Source organism: Aethalodelphis obliquidens, unplaced genomic scaffold (genome assembly GCF_003676395.1).
Source record: "Aethalodelphis obliquidens isolate GAN/ISIS:26980383/991018 unplaced genomic scaffold, ASM367639v1 scaffold10, whole genome shotgun sequence".
Taxonomy (NCBI): Eukaryota; Metazoa; Chordata; class Mammalia; order Artiodactyla; family Delphinidae; genus Aethalodelphis; species Aethalodelphis obliquidens.
Window position 1 is genome coordinate 15,296,622 of NW_020837954.1, and position 19,708 is coordinate 15,316,329.

At 38.2% G+C, this 19,708-nt stretch overlaps 1 protein-coding gene across 6 annotated transcripts in view; it reads left to right on the plus strand.

Moving 5' to 3' along the window:
* MIA2 (MIA SH3 domain ER export factor 2) overlaps positions 1-19,708 on the plus strand; it is a 109,490-nt gene that overhangs the window by 32,410 nt on the left and 57,372 nt on the right. For all 6 annotated transcript variants that reach the window (XM_027111117.1, XM_027111112.1, XM_027111115.1 and 3 more), the window contains 3 exons: positions 11,839-11,970; positions 15,965-15,986; positions 16,075-16,163. In XM_027111117.1, coding sequence (XP_026966918.1) covers positions 11,839-11,970; positions 15,965-15,986; positions 16,075-16,163 — 243 coding nt within the window. The remainder of the gene's footprint in view (positions 1-11,838; positions 11,971-15,964; positions 15,987-16,074; positions 16,164-19,708) is intronic.

The window sequence follows — 19,708 nt, forward strand, 5'->3', positions numbered from 1 at the left end:
AAATACCTCAATTTCGTTTCTTTTTATGGCTGAGTAATATTCCATGTATACATGTGCCACATCTTCTTTATCCATTCATCTGATGTTGGACACTTTTGTTGTTTCCATCTCCTGGGTATTGTAAATAGAGTTGCAGTGAACATTTTGGTACATGACTCTTTCTGAATTATGGTTTTCTCAGGGTATATGCCCAGTAGTGGGATTGCTGGGTCATATGGTAGTTCTATTTGTAGTTTTTTAAGGAACCTCCATACTGTTCTCCATAGTGGTTGTACCAATTCACATTCCCACCAGCAGTGCAAGAGTGTTCCCTTTTCTCCACACCCTCTCCAGCATTTATTGTTTCTAGATTTTTTGATGATAGCCATTCTGGCTGGTGTGAGATGATATCTCATTATATCATATCTCATATCTCATAGTTTTGATTTGCATTTGTCTAATGATCAATGATGTTGAGCATTGTTTCTTGTGTTTGTTGGCAGTCTGTATATCTTCTTTGGAGAAATGTCTATTTAGGTCTTCTGCCCATTTTTGGATTGGGTTGTTTTTTGTTATTGAGTTGCATGAGCTGCTTGTAAATTTTGGAGATTAATCCTTTGTCAGTTGCTTCATTTGCAAATATTTTCTCCCACTCTGAGGGTTGTCTTTTGGTCTTGTTTATGGTTTCCTTTGCTGTGCAAAAGCTTTTAAGTTTCATTAAGTCCCATTTGTTTATTTTTGTCTTTATTTCCATTTTTCTAGGAGGTGGGTCAAAAAGGATATTGCTGTGATTTATGTCATACAGTGTTCTGCCTATGTTTTCCTCTAAGAGTTTCATAGTTTCTGGCCTTACATTTAGGCCTTTAATGCATTTTGAGCTTATTTTTGTGTATGGTGTTAGGGAGTGTTCTAATCTCATACTTTTACATGTACCTGTCCACGTTTCCCAGCACCACTTATTGAAGAGGCTGTCCTTTCTCCACTGTACATTCCTGCCTCCTTTATCAAAGATAAGGTGACCATATGTGCGTGGGTTTATCTCTGGGCTTTCTCTCCTGTTCCATTGATCTATCTTTCTGTTTTTGTGCCAGTACCATACTGTCTTGATTACTGTAGCTTTGTAGTATAGTCTGAAGTCACGCAGCCTGATTCCTCCAGCTCCATTTTTCGTTCTCAAGATTGCTTTGGCTATTCGGGGTCTTTTGTGTTTCTGTACAAATTGTGAATTTTTTTGTTCTAGTTCTGTGAAAAATGCCAGTGGTAGTTTGATAGGGATTGCATTGAATCTGTAGATTGCTTTGGGTAGTAGAGTCATTTTCACAATGTTGTTTCTTCCAATCCAAGAACATGGTATATCTCTCCATCTATTTGTATCATGTTTAATTTCTTTCATCAGTGTCTTATAATTTTCTGCATACAGGTCTTTTGTCTCCTTAGGTAGGTTTATTCCTAGATATTTTATTCTTTTTGTTGCAGTGGTAAATGGGAGTGTTTTCTTGATTTCACGTTCAGATTTTTCATCGTTAGTGTATAGGAGTGCCAGAGATTTCTGTGCATTAATTTTGTATCGTGCTACTTTACCAAATTTATTGATTAGCTCTAGTTGTTTTCTGGTAGCATTTTTAGGATTCTCTATGTATAATATCATGTCATCTGCAAACAGTGACAGCTTTACTTTTTCTTTTCCGATTTGCATTCCTTTTATTTCCTTTTCTTCTATGATTGCTGTGGCTAAAACTGCCAAAACTATGTTGAATAAGAGTGGTGAGAGTGGGCAATCTTGTCTTGTTCCTGATCTTAGTGGAAATGCTTTCAGTTCTTCACCGTTGAGGATGATGTTGCCTGTGGGTTTGTCATATATGGCCTTTATTATATTGAGGAAAGTTCCCTCTATGCCTACTTTCTGGAGGGTTTTTATCATAAATGGGTTTTGAATTTTTTCGAAAGCTTTCTCTGCATCTATTGAGATGATCATATGGTTTTTCTCCTTCAGTTTGTTAATATGGTGTAGCACGTTGATTGATTTGCGTATATTGAAGAATCCTTGCATTCCTGGAATAAACCCCACTTGATCATGGTGTATGATCCTTTAAATGTGCTGTTGGATTCTGTTTGCTAGTATTTTGTTGAGCATTTTTGCATCTATGTTCATCAGTGATGTTGGCCTGTAGTTTTCATTCTTTGTGACATCTTTGTCTGGTTTTGGTATCAGGGTGATGTTGGCCTCGTAGAATGAGTTTGGGAGTGTTCCTCCCTCTGCTATATTTTGGAAGAGTTTGAGAAGGATAGGTGTTAGCTCTTCTCTAAATGTTTGATAGAATTCGCCTTTGAAGCCATCAGGTCCTGGGCTTTTGTTTGTTGGAAGATTTTTAATCACAGTTTCAATTTCAGTGCTTGTGATTGGTCTGTTCATATTTTCTATTTCTTCCTGATTCAGTCTTGGCAGGTTGTGCATTTCTAAGAATTTTTCCATTTCTTCCAGGTTGTCCATTTTATTGGCATAGAGTTGCTTGTAGTAATCTCTCATGATCTTTTGTATTTCTGCAGTGTCAGTTGTTACTTCTTTTGCATTTCTAATTCTATTGATTTGAGTCTTCTCCCTTTTTTTCTTGATGAGTCTGGCTAATGGTTTATTAATTTTGTTTATCTTCTCACAGAACCAGCTTTTAGTTTTATTGATCTTTCCTATTGTTCCTTCATTTCTTTTTCATTTATTTCTGATCTGATTTTTATGATTCCTTTCCTTCTGCTAACTTTGGGGATTTTTTGTTCTTCTTTCTCTAATTGCTTTAGGTGCAAGGTTAGGTTGTTTATTTGAGATGTTTCCTGTTTCTTAAGATAGGAATTTATCACTGTAAACTTCCCTCTTAGAACTGCTTTTGCTGCATCCCACAGGTTTTGGGTTGTCGTGTCTCCATTGTCATTTGTTTCGAGGTATGTTTTGATTTTCCCTTTGATTTCTTCAGTGATCAGTTCGTTATTAAGTAGTGTATTGTTTAGCCTCCATGTGTTTGTATTTTTTATAGATCTTTTCCTGTAATTGATATGTAGTCTCATAGTGTTGTGTCGGAAAAGATACTTGATACAGTTTCAATTTTCTTAAATTTACCAAGGCTTGATTTGTGACCCAAGATATGATCTATCCTGGAGAATGTTCCATGAGCACTTGAGAAAAATGTGTATTCTGTTGTTTTTGGATGGAATGTCCTATAAATATCAATTAAGTCCATCTTGTTTAATGTATCACTTAAAGCTTGTGTTTCCTTATTTATTTTCATTTTCAATGATCTGTCCATTGTTGAATGTGGGGTGTTAAAGTCCCCTACTATGAATGTCTTACTGTCGATTTCCCCTTTTATAGCTGTTAGCATTTGCCTTATGTATTGAGGTGCTCCTATGTTGGGTGTATAAAGATTTCCAATTGTTATATCTTCTTGGATTGACCCTTGATCATTATGTAGTGTCCTTCTTTGTCTCTTGTAATAGTCTTTATTTTAAAGTCTGTTTTGTCTGATATGAGAATTGCTCCTCCAGCCTTCTTTTGGTTTCCATTTGCATGGAATATCTTTTTCCATCCCCTTACTTTCAGTCTGTATGTGTCTCCAGGTCTGAAGTGGGTGTCTTGTAGACAGCATATATATGGGTCCTGTTTTTGTATCCATTCAGCCTGTCTGTGTCTTTTGGTGGTAGCATTTAGTCCATTTACATTTAAGGTAATTATCGATATGTATGTTCCTATTCCCATTTTCTTAATTGTTTTGGGTTAGTTATTGTAGGTGTTTTCTTTCTCTTGTGTTTCTTGCCTAGAGAAGATCCTTTAGCATTTGTTGTAAAGCTGGTTTGGTGGTGCTGAACTCTCTCAGCTTTTGCTTGTCTGTAAAGGTTTTAATTTCTCCATCAAATCTGAATGAGATCCTTGCTGGGTAGAGTAATCTTGGTTGTAGGTTTTTCTCCTTCATCACTTTAAATATGTTCTGCCAGTCCCTTCTGACTTGCAGAGTTTCTGCTGAAAGATCAGCTGTTAACCTTATGGGGATTCCCTTGTGTGTTATTTGTTGTCTTTCCCTTGCTGCTTTTAAATATGTTTTCTTTGTAATTAATTTTTGACAGTTTGATTAATATGTGTCTTGGAGTGTTTCTCCTTGGATTTATCCTGTATGGGACTCTGCTTCTTGGACTTTATTAACTATTTCCTTTCCTATATTAGGGAAGTTTTCAACTATAATCTCTTCAAATATTTTCTCAGTCCCTTTCTTTTTCTCTTCTTCTTATGGAACCCCTATGATTCAAACGTTGATGCGTTTAGCGTTGTCTCAGAAGTCTCTGAGACTGTCCTCAATTCTTTTCATTTTTTTCTTTATTCTGCTCTGCAGTAGTTATTTCCACTATTTTATCTTCCAGGTCACTTATCCGTTCTTCTGCCTCAGTTAGTCTGCTATTGATCCCTTCTAGAGTATTTTTAATTTCATTTATTGTGTTGTTCATCGTTGCTTGTTTCATCTTTAGTTCTTCTAAGTCCTTGTTAAGTGTTTCTTGCTTTTTTCTCTGTTCTTTTTCCAAGATTTTGGATCATCTTTACTATCATTATTCTGAATTCTTTTTCAGGTAGACTGCCTATTTCCTCTTCATTTGTTAGGCCTGGTGGGTTTTTATCTTGCTCCTTCATTTGCTGTGTGTTTTTCTGTCTTCTCATATTGTTTAACTTACTGTTTTTGGGGTCTCCTTTTTGCAGGCTGCAGGTTCGTAGTTCCTGTTGTTTTTGGTGTCTGTCCCCAGTGCCTAAAGTTGCTTCAGTGGGTTGTGTAGGCTTCCTGGTGGAGGGGACTAGTGCCTGTGTTCTGGTGGATGAGGCTGGATTTTGTCTTTCTCGTGGGCAGGTCCACGTCTGGTGGTGTGTTTTGGGGTGTCTGTGGACTTGTTATGATTTTAGGCAGCCTCTCTGCTAATGGGTGGGGTTGTGTTTCTTTCTGGCTAGTTGTTTTGCATAGGGTGTCCAGCACTGTAGCTTGCTGGTAGTTGAGTGAAGCTGGGTGTTGGTGTTGAGATGGAGATCTCTGTGAGATTTTTGCCATTTGATATTACGTGGAGCTGGGAGGTCTCTTGTGGACCAGTGTCCTGAAGTTGGCTCTCCCACTGAGAGGCACAGCACTGACTCCTGGCTGCAGCACCAAGAGTCTTTCATCCACATGGCTCAGAATAAAAGGGAGAAGTAGAAAGAAAGAAAGAGGATAAAAGAAAATAAAAATAAAAAATAAAATAAAGTTAGTAAAATAAAAAATAATTATTAAGAAAAAAATTTTTTTTAAAAGTAAAAAAAGAACAACAAAAAAACGGACAGATAGAACCCTAGGACAAATGGTGAAAGCAAAGCTCTACAGACAAAATCTCACACAGATGCATATACATACACACTCACAAAAAGAGGAAAAGGGGAAAAAATAATAAATGTTGTTCTTAAAGTCCACCTCCTCAATTTGGGATGATTCGTTGTCTGTTCAGGTATTCCACAGATGCAGTGTACGTGAAGTGGATTGTGGAGATTTAATCCGTTGGTCCTGAGGCTGCTGGGAGAAATTTCCCTTTCTCTTCTTTGTTCGCACAGCTCCCAGGACTCAGCTTTGGATTTGGCCCCGCCTCTGCGTGTAGGTCGCCAGAGGGCGTCTGTTCTTCGCTCAGACAGGATGGGGTTAAAGGAGCAGCTGACTCGTGGCCTCTGGCTCACTCAGGCCGGGGGGAGGGAGGGGCATGGAGTGTGGGGCGAGCCTGTGGCGGCAGAGGCCAGTGTGACGTTGCACCAGCCTGAGGCGCGCCGTGCGTTCTCCGGAGGAAGTTGTCCCTGGATCCTGGGACCTTGGCAGTGGCGGGCTGCACAGGCTCCCCGGAAGGGAGTTGTGGATAGTGACATGTGCTCACACACAGGCTTTTTGGTGGCGGCAGCAGCAGCCTTAGCGTCTCATGCCCGTTTCTGGGGTCCGTGCTGTTAGCCGCGGCTCGCGCCCGTTTCTGGAGCTCCTTTAAGCAGCGCTCTTAATCCCCTCTCCTCGAGCACCAGGAAACAAAGAGGGAAGAAAAAGTTTCTTGCCTCTTTGGCTGGTCCAGACTTTTCCCCGGACTCCCCCGTGGCTAGCCATGGTGCACTAACCCCTTCAGGCTCTGTTCACTCTGCCAACCCCAGTCCTCTCCCTGTGCCCCGACCGAAGCCCGAGCATCAGCTCCCAGCCCCGCCCACCCCGGCTGGTGAGCAGACAAGCCTCTCAGGCTGGTGAGTGCCCGTTGGCACCAGTCCTCTGTGCGGGAATCTCTCCGCTTTGCCTTGCGCACCCCTGTTGTTGTGCTCTCCTCCGCGGCTCTGAAGCTTACCCCTTCCGCCACCCGCAGTCTCTGCCCGTGAAGGGGCTTCCTAGTGTGTGGAAACCTTTCCTCCTTCACAGCTCCCTCCCACTGGTGCAGGTCCCGCCCCTATTCTTTTGTCTCTCTTTATTGTTTTTTCTTTTGCCCTACCCAGGTACGTGGGGGAGTTTCTTGCCTTTTGGGAGGTTTGAGGTCTTCTGCCAGCGTTCAGTAGGTGTTCTGTAGGAGTTGTTCCACGTGTAGATGTATTTCTGATGTATCTGTGGGGAGGAAGGTGATCTCCGCGTCTTACTCTTCCGCCTTCTTCCCCTTCTCCCACTATTGCTATTCTGAATTGTTTTTCTGGAAGGTTACCTATCCCCACTTCATTTAGTTGTTTTTATGGGGTTTTATCTTGTTTCACCATCTGGTACATAGCCCTCTGCCTTTTTATCTTGTCTCTCTTTCTGTGAATGTGGTTTTGTTTCACAGGCTGCAGGATTGTAGTTGTTCTTGCTTCTGCTGTCTGCCTTCAGGTGGATTAGGCTATCTAAGAGGCTTGTGAAAGTTTCCTGATGGGAGGGACTGGTTGTGGGTAGAGCTGGCTGTTGCTCTATAGGGCAGAGCTCAGTAAAACTTTAATCCGCTTGTCTGTGATGGGTGGGGCTGGGTTTCCTCCCTCTTGGTTGTTTGGCCTGAGGCAACCCAACACTGGAGCCTACCCAGGCTTTTTGGTGGGGCTAATGGTGTACTCTGGGAGGGCTCACGCCAAGGAGTACTTCCCAGAACTTCTGCTGCCAGTGTCCTTGTTCTCACAGTGAGACACAGCCACCCCCCGCCTCTGCAGGAGACCCTCCAGCACTAGCAGGTAGGTCTGGTTCATTCTCCTCTGGGGTCACTGCTCCTTCTCCTGGGTCCCGATGTGCACACTACTTTGTGTGTGCCCTCCAAGAGTGGAGTCTCTGTTTCCCCCAGTCCTGTCGAAGTCCTGCAATCACATCCTGCTAGTCTTCAAAGTCTGATTCTCTAGGAATTCCTCCTCCCATTGCCAGACCCCCAGGTTGGGAAGCCTGACGTGGGGCTCACAACCTTCACTCCAGTGGGTGTACTTCTGTGGTATAATTGTTCTCCAGTTTGTGAGTCACCCACCCAGCAGTTATGGGATTTGATTTTATTGTGATTGCGCCCTCGTACCGTCTTATTGTGGCTTCTCCTTTGTCTTTGGATTTGGGGTATCTTTTTTGATGAGTTCCAGTGTTTTCCCGTTGATGATTGTTCAGCAGTTAGTTGTGATTCCGGTGCTCTCACCAGAGGGAGTGAGAACACGTCCTTGTACTCTGCCATCTTGAACTAGTCTTGCCTCTTCTTCCATCTTTCAACCTATTTATGTGTTTTAATCTAAAGTGTGTGTCTTGTAGATGGCATATAGTTGTTGGAACGTGTTTTTTTTCTGTCTATTCTGCCAATCTCTGCCATTTAGTTGGACAGTATAACTCATTTACATTTAATATAATTAGTGATACTTCTGCCATTTTGCTATTTTCTATATTTCTTAGGTCGTTTTTGTTTCTTAGTTCCTCCATTTCTTTTGTGTTATATAGATGTTTTATATTGTGCCGTTTTAGTGTCCCCCCCCCCCCCGCCCCTTAACTGTATGTGTTTGATTTATAATCATTTACTTTGGGTTAATCCACTTAATGTCAACAACTTTTCTTCTATATAGTTCCATCCTTGCATTCTGTATGCTGTTTTTGTTACAATTTACATCTTTATGTATTTTACATCCAACAAAATAAATTTCTAATTATTGCATTATGCAATTGTGTTTTAAATTAGATAGAGAAAAAGGGAGTTATAAACAAAAATGTGTTTATAACCCTGCCCTGCTTTTATTTAGAACGTTAGGCTAAGCCTAATATCTGATAAGGCTGCTGAAACAAGGCTGAAACAAGACTGAAACATTTAAGTAAACCTTTACTAAGTGGTTTTATACTGAGGGTAAAAAAAAGAAAGGAGAAGAATAAGAATCAGACAGTTTAGTCTTAATAATATACCTTCCTCTCAGCCTGTGTCCCATTTTAGGACCTGGCATATATATATATTTTAATATTTATTTATTTATTTGGCTGCGTCAGATCTTTCATTGCAGCACATGGGCTCTTTGTTGAAGCACACGGGCTCTCTAGTTGTGGTGCATGGGCTCTAGAGTTTGTGTGCTTAGTTGCCTCGTGGCATGTGGGCTCTTAGTTACTTGACTAGGAATCGAACCTGTGTTCCCTGCATTGGAAGGCAGATTCTTAACCACTGGACCACCAGGGAAGTCCCAGGACCTGGCATATTTTTATGGGCTAGGTACCATTTTAGCACCCATCCTTACTCCTACCTTCCTCAATGTCTAGGTCCCAAGAGAGAATGACCGAAGTAGAAATAGTTGTTTTACCAGCTTAAGATCAGATACTGGTTTCCTTTTAGAGGTCCTCTCCCTTTATCTGTATGGTTGGCTTTGGGAATGATCACTTCCCTCACCACATTAAGGATGATATCATAACTATTTGCAGGAAACTTTCCTGTTTCAGTGGAACATAGACTGTATCAGACGATCTTTCTGTACAGTGACCCCTCCAGGATATCCATGTAGTTTTGTCCAATAAACTGGTATTATAAAACTCAGAGTTGGAGTCACAGATTTGTGAGTTATTAGCATAGTGGTTTTAGTGTTTAGTTTCCGTTAAAACAATGGAAATGGATAAAATGAAAAGTGTATGTTTTTAAAAGTGTCTGGAATGTAACTTGTTAATAAATGTGGAATTAGTTGCTGGGTAGATGGATGAATGACTGAACGAATGTTAACTGCTTCTTGTGAGGTAATTATTAATTTTACAGATCGTGTTTCATCTTGTTTGGGTTGAACTCTTATTCTGCCTTAGCTCTTTTTAGACCATTTGATTCTAAAGCTCTTTTGATACCCTTTTAAAGGGAGAATTATTAATGATTACAAGTTTACATTTTTTGTAAAGAAAAGAATTTAAGAAAGGGATATACTAAAAATAGTTTTTATCAAACTTGATTATGAATAATGAGTGAATCAGTGCCCCTTTTAAACTTTTTGGTGGTTTATCACTAATTACAGGAAAAAATCTCTTTATGTAAAGTGGAAATTATTTTTTAAGTTTTATGTATTGGAGAGTGTAGGTTCATAAAACTTTGCATTACAGTCAAGTATTATCAGGGCCTGTATATTGACATCTTATTATGTTGTTTTTATTAATATAATATTTATTTGAGGTAAAATGAAAAATAATTTTAATTTAACCTCACTGTATTTTGTCAGCTTGATTAATTGCTTCTTTTAAGTTACGTGGTCTAGAATTCCTTTAATACTCACGTTTGGGAGTGGAATAGGTTTTAAGTGTTCCGTGATTAATCACTACCATGTTGTATGGAGGGTTACCTATTCTAAAATTTAGGACCAGTTTATCAAATCATGTGTAATTGTGTATTGCATTATATTTATTGATGTTTGATAAATTTGGTTATTCTTTCTATACTTTTGTGAGATAGGGTTCTATATTTTAGTTAAAATTTAAGGGTGAAAAATCTCCATGAGAAAACCAGCATAATTAAGACCTGAGCAATGGATTTGAGATGCATTCTTGAGACTCAGATTCTTTGCTATTCCTCAGTCCACCAGATCCCACCAGATTCCACCAGCTCAAGGCTTTAACGTAGAATTTACCATCTCCTTTTAGAATAGAAGGACTGATAAAATGTTATTGGATTTAAGAAATATCACTATACTAAAGATAATTACATGTTTAATCTGAGAGATGCTTTTAGAATTGTCTCTTAAAGTGTTGTAATGTTGTAAAGACATCATTCCGATTATTAGGTTTTTGAAGTGATGTGCATTCTATGTTTTGACATAGTTAGCTGAAAGTAAGATGGTTGGAGAATATGTAAACTGTAAAGAAAGCATCTTTTCTTCCCAGTATTGTGTGTCAAATGCCTCTTTTACTCAGAGGCAGAAATAGATTTTTTTTTTTTTTTAAATCACTGGTTGTTTCTAGCGATGTCACAATTCTGTGAGCTGGTAACAAGGGTAATGTAGGGAGAGGCAGAGGCAGAGATCAGGGTAAAGGGGTTTTTTTTTTTTTAGAAAAGGTATAATCAGGTTTATTTAATACAGGTTAATGAACTGTTGATAGCATATATGGGTCACAGTTACAAAAAAGATTTTGGAGAAGAGAATAGATATTAAAAGGTGTTTTTCTAGATAGAAGGGGCCTAAAAAGGGAAGATTTGCCATAGAGGTTTTGGGTTGAACCCTGGAAAGAATCAAACCTGATCAGACTTGAGGTTGTTCTTAAAAAAGGGTATTTTTCCCCCCTACTTTTCACCTTTTTATGTGATTGAATAATATGTGGGGCCTGGTAACAAAGAAAAATAACCTCATTGGATGACAGTGAATAATGAACTGACCCAGAGAAAGATGAAATACAGAAGCAACTGCAAAAGCCTTAAGCTGTTTTGTGCTGAAAATTTGTTAGGGAGAGAAATAATGTGGAAAGGCTGTGGTTATAGGATCATGGTCTTTGGAGGAGGACTGATAGAAACAGCTACCTTTATTGAGTACCTGCACTCCATATTCATACAGCATTATTCCCATTACAGATAAGAGAAGGGAGCCACTGAGGTAGGGTAGAGGGATTCAAATTCTAAACCCAAGGTTTCATCAGTGGTTTTCAAACTTTAATAAAGCAGCAGATCCATTTTTTCCCCCCATAGGGAAATCTTATATGGAACCCCATATACTCTATGGAAAAAGCCTAAACTGGTTGAATCAGGGTAAGACCACCTGATTCAGCGTCTTTCTTTGGCCTTCTTTCCTCTTACTCTCATTTTCAGAAGCTCTGAGGCATCTCTGTAGAACTCTGGTCAGAAAAATCATTAAATTTCACCATACTACTTTCCTTCATCACTTGGTGATAGTGGTTGAAAATTGCCAGAAAAATACCCTCTGATACCTGCTGTTTGGTGATAGTCTGGTACCCATTTCATGAAAAGGGTGTTAATAGTATTTACATGTAAACTTGTACTTACGTTTGTGTCTTAATCTGTTGGGGCTGCCATAACAAAATACCATAGACTGGGTGGCTTAAACAGCAAACATTTTTCTCACAGTTCTGGAGGCTGGGAACACCAAGATAAAGATGCCACGGATCTGGTGTGTGGTGAGGGCACACTTCTGGTTCATAGTCTTCTCATTATAACCTCACGTGGTAGAAGTGTCAAGGGAGCTTGGAGCCTCTCTTCTAAGATCACTAATCCCATTTCTGAGGGCTCCACTCTTATGACCTAATCACCTCCAAAGGGCCCTACTTCCAGATACCATCACATTGGGGATTAGGTTTCAACATAAGAATTTTGGGGTTGCAGGGGGACACAGAAAAATTCAGTGTTTAGCAGTTGGTAATCAACAATTTTTATCAAAAGTGTATTTTTAAGAGGTTAATTTTCTTTGTCTTGAAGGTTGTGGCAGCATTGCCTGAAGATATGAGACCAGGTTCTAACTTCTATGGTTTTCCATGGGAATTAGTGATATTTGCAACTGTTGTTGGATTTTTTGCTATTCTTTTGTTTTTGTGGAGAAGTTTTCGATCGGTAAGTAACCAGTGCTCTGTATACTAAGAGAATGTTTGTTCTGTCTTCATGTTGAACAAGTAATATGAGAAACATATCTTTTGTTTTAAGGAAACAGGTTATTGTTATGTGGGCTACTCATGTTAATGTGTGGCTGCTAGAAACTGAATATGGATTTAGAGGAATTTTTTAAAGTGTAAAAATTCTCTGTAGGAGTATTCCACACTAATACTAAAACCCTACCTCTATTTCTTTTTTTTTAAAAAAAACTTTATTGGAGTATAGTTGATTTATAATGTTGTGTAAGTTTCAGGTGTACAGCAAAACCTACCTTTATTTCTTACTTGCTTATTATTTGGGGTCTGTGTTTATTTTTAACAGTATACTATACATCTGTGAATATACCACCCAACCTGGAATCAAAGATATTGACTGTCACCTATACTTAGGTGATCCTCCCTCATTTCATCCCCCTGCCTCCCTGCACTAGAGGTAATCCTGTTCTGGATCCTGTGTTAATTATTCCCATGCCTTAAAAAAATTTTTTTTTGGTCATATGTACACAAATCCTTCAGAAGTGTAGTAATTTTGCTTAGTCTCATGCCATATGTCATGTTTTGGAACTGTTTTACTCCATCCTATATTGCTAAGATTCATCCATATTTTTGACCCATTTTGATTGTTTTAAGAATATTATATTGTAAGAATATATTACAATTAATTTATATATTTTATGGTCTTGGGCCTTTGAGTTGTTTCCAGGTTTTTTTCTATTACAAATAATGCTGCTGGGTAGTTTCTTATACTTGTCTCCTGTTGTATATTTGTAAGTTTCTCTTGGGAATATACTAGGTGTGAGATTACTGGGTTATATAGTATATTGGAAGTTCTGCTTTTAAAACATAGTACCAAATTCTTTTCCAAATTGTCTGTACCAATTTATACTCCCAACAGTAGTATATAAGAGGTCCTGGAGATCCATTTGATCTGTGTCATCTCCAACACCTGTTATTGTTGAAATTCTTTATTTTTGCCACTTGAATGGTATCTTAACCATGGTTCTGATTTGTATTCCTTGATCACTAGTGAGATTGAAAACTCAGTAAATTTATTGTCCATATGTATTTTTTCTTCAGGGAAATATTTATGTCTTATACCCATTTTTCTTTTGAGTAGTTTGTTTTCTTTTCTATTTGTAGGAGTTCTTTATATATTCTTGATGATATCCTTGTTGATTATCTATATTGCATATGTCCCGGTATGAAACATCTTTTCATTTTTCTTAAGATGTTTTGTGATGAGTAGAAATTCTTAATTAAAACAGTTTTCTTTTAGCACAGAATTGCTTGATCCATCTTGAGTTGATTTTTTGTTTAGTGTGGGGTAAGGAGTTGGTGTAATTCCCCACCCCTCTTCCCCCGCAATATAACCTTTTCCCCAGCTTTGTTTATTGAATAGTCTCCCTTCTTCCCATTCATCTGCCATGCTACATATGAGAGTTCCACATACATGTAGACTTTTTCTGTGCTCTTTATGCTCCTGATTATTATTGAAAGCAGATACATGTATATCATTCTATATCCATCCATTATTAGGTCAAGCTTGCTAATTATCTAATTTGTGGTGTTCGTGTATTACATATTCTTGCTCTTTTTTTGTTGTTTCCTTCATCTGTCAAGAGTGAAGAGAAGTTGGCTGAATTCCACTGTCATGATGGATTTATCAGTTACTTTCTGTAGTTTTGTCAATTCTCGCTTTACATATTTTGAGGATATTTTGTTAGGTGGATACATGTTTAGAATTGCTACATCTCTTCTTGGTGGATTGAATCTTTTATCAATAACTAGTGACCCTCTATAACTCTTCCGATGCTTTTGTCTTAAAGTCTCTTATCTGATGTTAGTATAGCCAGACCAGTTTTCTTTTTGGTAATATTTCATGTGTCTTTTTCCATCCTTATATTTTCCAGTCTTTCTGTGGTCTTTTACTTAATGTATGTCCTGTATGAATTTCTTTTTTTATTTTTATTTTGTTGGAGTATAGTTAATTTACAATGTATTAGTTTCGGATGTACAGCAAAGTAATTCAGTTCTGTATGAATTTCTTTTATATAATCTGAAAATCTCTGTTTTTTCACTGAGTTTAGTGTATCTACATATATTATGATTATTGATTACTGATGTATTTGGACCAGTTTCTTCTAGCATACTTTATTAATTTGTTCCACTTTTAATGTTTCTTTTCTACATTTGTAAGTAAATCTTCCTTCTGAGAAAACAAAAACCTTATTTAGCATACTTTCACATCCCTTGGTCTCTTTCACTTTCCAATCCCCTTTCATATTGGTATAATCTAGAATTTTAGTTCTAAAAATATTTCCTTTTCCATTTCTTTGTTTTTTACTTTCTCCTCCACCCCTTCTCCAGTCCTCAAGACAACAACATATATTACCAAGATATTTGATCACCCATAATTGACATATCTCTTGCAGGGGCTCCTGAATTTAATTCTTCCCATATTTGAATACTTCTTTCTAGATTGTTTTCAGTGTTGGTCTTTGTGTGGCAAACCTTTTGTATGCTTGAGGATGTTTGAATTAAGTCTTCACACTGAAATGATAATTTGCTTGATACAAGCATTCTGTGTGCAAAGTTCTATCCTTTTACTTCCTTGTCTTTTTACATCTAATGTTACTTTTTGAAAGGTCTAGTGTCAATGTGATTCTTATTCATTTGTAAGTGATCTGTTCTCTGTGGAGGCTTTTAATTTGATATCCTTATTTCAATATAATATGTTCAGGTTTGATTTTTTTTCTTATTTCTTTAAATTCTCTTGAATATTTAAATATGAAATCTTTTATCTTTATTAATTCTGGGAAGTTTCTTCTGCATTTTACATTTTTTTTTCCTCTTTGGAACTATTATTTTTTTAAGATGTTGGCTCTTCTACTTCTCACTTCCCTCTTAACTTTTTTTCCTTTTTTTTTTTAATGGTTTACTGTTACCTTTTGAGATAGTTTCTGAATCTGATGTTTCAGTTCACTAATTGTTCCTCATCTATACCTACTATATTGTACCTTGACTTTCTTTTTTAATTAATTTATTTTATTTTTATTTTATTTTTGGCTGCGTTGGGTCTTCATTGCTGTGCGTGGGCTTTCTCTAGTTGCGGCGAGTGGGAGCGACTCTTTGCTTTGGTACGCGGGCTTCTCATTGCGGTGGCCTCTCCTGCCGCGGAGCACAGGCTCTAGGCACGCAGGCCTCAGCAGTTGTGGCTCGCGGGCTTAGTAGTCGTGGCTCACGGGCTCCAGAGAGCAGGCTCAGCAGCCATGGCACACGGGCCTAGCTGCTCCGCGGCATGTGGGATCCTCCCAGACCAGGGCTTGAACCCGTGTCCTCTGCATTGGCAGGCAGATTCCTAACCACTGCGCCACCACGTAAACCCTGTACCTTGACTTTTAAATCTTGTTTTATTTAATTTTATTCCTGTATATCTTCTGTAGATCATTTAAGTCCCCACTGTTTTCTCTACTTAGATTACCTTAGTCCTAAACCTGCTTTCCTTATAAATGGAATTTTTCCTTCATTGTTTGAGAGGTTAAAGAAGAAAAAAGTTTTTTTACTTTATAGTCAGCAGATCCATGGCCGCATGGTAACATTTTTCAAACTGTTATTTTGGATATCATTACTGGGGAGATGATATAGGGGCTTCCTTAAGTAATTTGTTTTAGGGTCAAATATGTTTGAGGAGCAGTGGGCTAAATGAAATGAAACAGATATCTTTAAGGTAGACTTATTTCAGAGGCTTTAATATGCTAATACACAATGTGACTTCAGTAGGACGACTTTCATATGTATTTTTCTCATTGGAAATAGAACACTTTTTGGCGAACTTACATTTATACTAAGGCAATAACAAACCTTTTGTTTTTAAGTTGGCAATAGAAGTTAAATAAATTATATGTGCTTGCATGTGTGTGTGTTTTAATGTAATTTTTGTTAAAAATTTGTTTCAGGTTAGAAGCCGGCTCTATGTGGGTAAGCTCTTTTTTCTATTTTAGATCTCATCATTGTTGTTTACAATTAAATCAACTTAAAAACATGATAGCATTAACTCTGTTTTTAGGAAGAGAGAAAAAGCTTGCTGCAGAACTTTCTACACTGATCGAAGAAAAATGTAAACTACTTGAAAAATTTAGTGTTGTTCAAAAGGAGGTAAGACGTTTTTGAAAATGTTGACATTCATGTTAGAATCAGAAGACTTGATACTTTTCAATGCAGCTACTTCTGTGTTAGTTGAAGATCACTCATGCTTTGTTTGCAAAGTGTGAGACTTCAGTGGCTTTCATATTACCAGTCTAAATTTTAACCATTGTGGTAGGTGCATAGTGATGTCTCATTGTGGTTTCAGTTTTCATTTCCCTGACTAATGAGGTTAATCACCTTTTCATGATTATTGGCCATTTGGATATCCTTTTTGTCATGTTGCCTAGTTTTTTTTTTTTCACATTTTAAAAAGTATGCTTATCTCTCTTTTTCCTTTTGATATGTAGGATTTTTTCCTATGTTTTGGATACAAGTCCTTTGTCAGGTATACGTATTGCAAATATCTTCTTGCACTCTGTGGTTTGCCTTTTTATTTCAAATGGTGTCTTGGTAAGCATAAGTTCTTAATTGTAACATAGTCTAATTTTTCAGTCTTTTCTTTATGATGACTGTTATTTGTTTCCTACTTAAATTTTTTTGTGTACTCAAGAGTATGAAGATATTCTTCTGTGTTATCTTTTAGAAACTTAATTTTTTTACTCATTTAGTCTTTGTACTAGTTTGCTAGGACTGCCATAACACAATACCACAGACTGGATGACTTACATAGAAATTAATTTTTTTTCACAGTTTAGGAGGCTAGAGGTCCAGGATCAAGGTGTTGGCAGGTTTGGTTTCTTCTGAGGCTTATCATTTTGACATAACTGGTCATCTTCTTGCCCTGTCCTCACATTGTCTTTTCTCTGTGCAGGTGCACGTTTCTGATGTCTCTCAGTGTGTCCAAATTTCCTCTTCTTGTAAGGGCACCAGTAAGATGGATTAGGGCCTATCTTAATCCAAGGGGCTCATTTTAACTTAACAACCTTTATTTTTTTAAAATTTTATTTATTTTTGTCTGTGTTGGGTCTTTGTTGCTACCCACAGGCTTTCTCTAGTTGCGGCAAGCAGGGGCTGCTCTTCGTTGCGGTGCGCTGGCTTCTCATTGTGGTGACTTCTCTTGTTGCGGAGCACGGCCTCTAGGTGCGTGGGCTTCAGTAGTTGTAGCATGTGGGCTCAGTAGTTGTGGCTCACGGGCTCTAGAGCGCAGGCTCAGTAGTTGTGGCACACAGGCTTAGTTGCTCTGCGGCATGTGGGATCTTCCCAGACCAGGGCTTGAACCCGTGTCCCCTGAATTGGCAGGTGGATTCTTAACCACTACGCCTCCGGGGAAGTCCTAACTTAATGATCTTTAAAGGGCCTGTCTCCAAATACAGTCACATTTTGAGGTATTGGGGCTTCAACATACACATTCTGAGGGGAAACAGTTCAGCCCTAAATTAATCAGTCTTTAATCTATCTAGAATTGAATCTGTGATGGTGTGATTGGTGGTTAGTAGTCAACATATTATATATATATTTTTTTGCGGTACGCGGGCCTCTCACTGTTGTGGCCTCTCCTGTTGTGGAGCACAGGCTCCGGACGCGCAGGCTCAGCGGCCATGGCTCACGGGCCCAGCCACTCCGCGGCATGTGGGATCTTCCCGGACTGGGGCACGAACCCATGTCCTCTGCATTGGCAGGCGGACTCTCAACCACTGTGCCACCAGGGAAGCCCAGTATTCAATATTTTTCATGTGGCTATTGAATTTACCAGTACCATTTATTAAAAGACCATCTTTTCCTTTTGTTCTGTAGTGTCGTAGTCTTAGGTTATGTGACTGTATATATCTGAGTCTGTTTCTATAATATTTTCTATTCTGTTGGTCTGTTTTTTTAAAAAAAATATCCTTGCACCAATACCATGCTTTTTATTTTTTTTTAATTTTTTAATTTTTTTAACATGTTTATTGGAATATCATGCTTTTTAAAGTCTACCTAGCATGTCTTGATGTCTGACAATATAAACCTCCAGGTTTGTTTTTCAAGATTGTCTTGGCCGTCTTGGCACTTTGTCTTTTTGTGTAAATTTTAAATCACTTCATCAGTTTACACATGCACACATACACATAGCCTCTTAGGAGTTTGGGATTGCATTGAATATATAGATTAATTTGGAGAGAATTTACCTTTTTACAGTGTTGAGTGTTTATCCGTGGGCTGTGATATATCCTTCTTTTTATGTCTTTTTAAAATTCTCTCAGTATTGTTCATACATTTTTGTGTTGAGGTCTTGTACATCTTTTCTTAGATTTATTCCCTGGTATCTGATGAGTTTTGAAACTATTATAAATAGTATAGTTTTTTTAACAGCTTTTCGGGGGTATGATTCACATACTATACTATTTATTTAAAGTGTACAAATGAATGGCTTTTGTATATTCACAGAGTTTTATGTCCACCACAAAATACTTTCAGACATATTTTTTACACCCCAAAGAAACCCTGTACCTCTTTAGCTGTCACCCTTCACCCAATCTCCCCTACTTGTAAGCCCTAGACAGCTTATCTACTTTCTGTCTCTATAAACTTGCCTACTCTAGATTCCATTTTACATAAATGGAATGATACAACATGTGCTTCCTTGTGACTAGCTTTTTAAGCCTAGCATAATGTTTTCAAGATTCATCCATGTTGTACTACGTATCAATACTTAATATCTTTTTTTGCCAAATAATATTCCCTACCACAACTGATATATCCATTTTTCAGGTGGTGGACATTTGGGTTATTGTACTTTCTGGCTGTTATAAATGATGCTGTTGTGGACATTCTTGTACAAGTTTTTGTGTGGATATATGTTTTAAATTCTTTGAGGCATATACCTAGGAGTAGAATTGCTGGGTCTATATATAACTTTTTGAAGAACTGCGAGATTGTGTTTCACAGTGGCCGTACTAGTTTATATTTCCACCAACAGTTTGTGAATGTTGCGTTTTCTCCACATCTTTCCCAACACTTATTTTTTTTTTGGCCACGCCATGCAGCATGTGAGACCTTAGTTCCCCAACCAGGGATCGAACCCGTGCCCCCTGCAGTGGAAGTGTGGAGTCCTAACCACTGAACCCCTCAGGAATTCCCTCCCAACACTTGTTATTATGTCTTTTTGATTATAGCCATCCTAGTTGATGTGAAGTGTGTCTCAATGAGGTGTTTCTTTTTTTTTTTTTTTGATTTTATTGAAGTATAGTTGGTTTACAGTGTTGTGTCAGTGAGGTTTTAATTTGCGTTTCCCTGATGGCTAGTGATGTTGAACATCTTTTCATTTGCTTATTGGCATTTATATATTTTCTTTGGAGAAATGTCTACTCAGTTCCTTTGCCTATTTTTAATTTTTAAAAATTAATTAATTAATTTTTGGCTGCGTTGGGTCTTTGTTGTTGCGCACAGGCTTTCTAGTTGCGGTGCACGGGGGCTACTCTTCGTTGCGGTGTGCAGGCTTCTCATTGTGGTGGCTTCTCTTTGTTGTAGAGCGCAGGCTCTAGGCGCGCGGGCTTCAGTAGTTGTGGCATGCGGCCTCCGTAGTTGTGGCTTGTGGGCTCTAGAGTGCAGGCTCAGTATTTGTGGCACATGGGCTT